At 28.4% G+C, this 3,046-nt stretch overlaps 1 protein-coding gene across 1 annotated transcript in view; it reads left to right on the top strand.

The window, feature by feature from the left end:
- The window catches only part of LOC111909388 (probable purine permease 10), a 16,046-nt gene extending 13,838 nt beyond the window's left edge, over positions 1-2,208 (top strand). Inside the window, exons 2-3 of the mRNA XM_023905202.3 lie at positions 1-55; positions 1,557-2,208. The exon at positions 1-55 is cut by the window's left edge and continues 515 nt beyond it. Coding sequence (XP_023760970.1) covers positions 1-55; positions 1,557-2,074 — 573 coding nt within the window. The 3' untranslated portion in view covers positions 2,075-2,208. The remainder of the gene's footprint in view (positions 56-1,556) is intronic.
- Positions 2,209-3,046: the final 838 nt, after the last annotated feature.

Here is a 3,046-nt window from a genome sequence, read left to right on the forward strand (position 1 = left end):
ATATCAAGAAACAAATACATTGTTGGTTTTGTATGCACAGTCGCTGCTTCTGCAGGTATCATCTTCTTTAAGCCATTAGCTTTATGTATACATGAACATTCTTAAAAAATGGCAATATATAAAATATTCATTATATTTGGTACATTTTGAGGTTTAACCATTATATTCTACATTTTTTATTAATTTTGGTCTATAAAACTACCCAGTTAAAAAAAAAAAGATTCCATTGCAATCGTAATGACTCATTTTCCGAATTTTACTGGCGCACTTAAAACTGACATTATTTTTTATTAATCTAGATGACATATATGTCTTACTAAGACAACTTCTCATTACATGCATGATATGTGTATAACCTCAAAAACCCGCAAACAAAAAGCCATTTCAAAAAGAAATATGTTACTAATGTACATGTGATAGTATCTAGTTAAATGAGAATTCATTAATCAGTTTTAACATGTGTTGAAACAGAATTAGATGGTCACCGTGAAAAAAAAAATCAAATTTATGTGGTTTTTGTTGACGGAAATAAAATAGTGTTAAACTGCAAAAAAGATTAATAAATAAAGAAATAAATAAATAAATAATAATAGAATTGGCTTTTATATAGTTTGTCTTTTTAAAAACGTATAACCTATCAACTTTTATGGTTTTTGTGGGATTTTGTTTCTTTTGTTTAATTTTTTTAATATTATTTAGTGATGGAGTGGCAATGACTTTTCTAAAGTGCTTATTCGTTTGGACATATATAACGTGACAAAACGACAAACTTAAGTAGTTTTATTTGATACTATGTTTAAATTTCTTTTCTAGGATTAAAAATGAGAAAAGTGACAATGTTACACTAGCACCATTACATATATTTCACAACGTTTCCAACATTAGATTGATACTGAAACTCGGAAACTATATATGGAGTGAAATTGTTTCCATAAGTCTTCCATGTGCAGTATGTCCACATTAGCAACAACTTAAGCCTATCATCACTGCAAAAAATATAAATATCAGCAACAATTTGACCCTATCATCACCGTAAAATATATAAATATTTGTAGACATGGAAAATATAGATACACATTTAAAAAAAAAAAAAAAAACAAAATTGAAAGTCTAGTAGTTAACTTTTGGTAGAAAAGTGTAAAGTAATTTTGTTCCAATTTGAAGCGGATTCAAACTTTCGGTATCTCATTTTGGAGTCCTAAAATCTCAAATGATCAACATTCAACCACTTTTGGTAGTCGTAAAAAAGTTTTAGGTAGGTGGACCTCAAAAAAAATAATGTTTTTATTATTTAATACAATTCTCTTTTGAATTATTTTTAATATGGTTTTAATTTGAAAAATAAGGTTGGTAAACAAAAAAAATAAAGTTTTACATAGACATAACCGATAAACGAGCTACAACCCGCAACCCTTGGTCTAATAGGGATCATTTTTTGAATTCAACATTCTAAAATGGAGGCCTCATCTAAAATCTAGTAGGCTTCAACACCGGGCTAATCCTTTGTCTCAAAATAGTACAAACAAAATTATAATGTTTAAGTTGTGATTGTGTAGGGTATGCATTAATGCTTTCTTTAACACAACTTGCATTTCAAAAGATTTTGAAATCTACAAGTTACAAGGTGGTATTTGATATGGCGGTGTACCAAAACATGATAGCCACTATTGGAATTCTCATGGGGCTATTTGCTAGCGGTGAATGGAAAAAGATAAAGGAAGAAATGATGGGTTTTGAATCTGGAAGGGTTTCATACATAATGAATCTTGTAGGGACAACTATCTCATGGCAAGTTTTCTCGATTGGTTGTGTGGGTTTGATCTTTAAAGTTTCATCTCTTTTCTCGAATGTTATTAGCACTTTTGGTATCCCAATTGTGCCAGTTTTGGCAGTAATGTTTTTCGATGAAAAGATGAATGGGGTGAAGATGATTTCCATGTTGTTAGCAATATGGGGGTTTCTCTCTTATATCTATCAACATTATCTTGATGACTTGAAAGAAAAGAAAAGTGTTAAACTTGTAAATCATGATCTTGAAGTTAATCTTACGGAAAGAAGCATGATTATTCAGTAAATGGAATTGTTAGACTTTATATTACTTAGATTTCCATAAAATGACAAGACAAGCTATCAAGCAAAGTATGTGTATAAACAATGCAAATTTATTTTTTATAGGTGATATATATATATATGAGACCTTAATATGTGTATTGTTTGTGTACTATATTGAGACTACTACTCTCATTTTTTATGATATTATGATTCAGTCTTACATTCTCAAATTTGACAATAGAGTTTTTTCTTGGGTGTTCATTGCACATAACATACATATGAGTTTTTTCATGGGTAGTGTTTTTACCACCGACAGTCCTATGTGACAGTTTTTAATGACGGTGAACACCGCTCCACGGTGTGTTTTTTGCCAGCGGTATTTTTCGATGGTAACTATCCATCAATGAAAAATATCATTCTCTCTCTCTCTCTCTCTCTCTCTCTCTCTCTCTCTCTCTCCCAAATATTTTTTAAAGATGATAAAAAAATGCAAAAATGTCAACATCATTGAGGGGGAAATGTGACGTTTGAATTACATATTATTTATGCTCTAATAAATAAAAATCATTTCTAACACTTGTATACATTATGACACATGTAATTTTATAGTTAATTTCTAAAAATTAATTTACACTTGTTATTTTGTAGTAATTTTTGATTTTCTTAATTAATTATTCTAATATACATGTCATACAAAGTAATTAATGTGTGATTAATCTGTTTCATTATATTTTCAAATTCTAAGATGTTTCATTCAATATACATGATTTAAAATCTACTCTAATAATTTAATACATGTCTTCATTTTTTATTTCAAAATTTTTACTTTAAAAAATACTTAATGTTTACACTTTGATATTTATTATTTTTTGTAATCAACTTATGTAATACACAGGTCTCACGTCTAGTGCTCTAATAATTAAAATCATTTATGTAATTTGTCACATTCTCATTCATTTTGACACTTATAATTTTGTGGTTAATTCTTGAAAAT

The sequence above is a fragment of the Lactuca sativa genome, chromosome 1 (genome assembly GCF_002870075.4).
Source record: "Lactuca sativa cultivar Salinas chromosome 1, Lsat_Salinas_v11, whole genome shotgun sequence".
Lineage (NCBI taxonomy): Eukaryota > Viridiplantae > Streptophyta > Magnoliopsida > Asterales > Asteraceae > Lactuca > Lactuca sativa.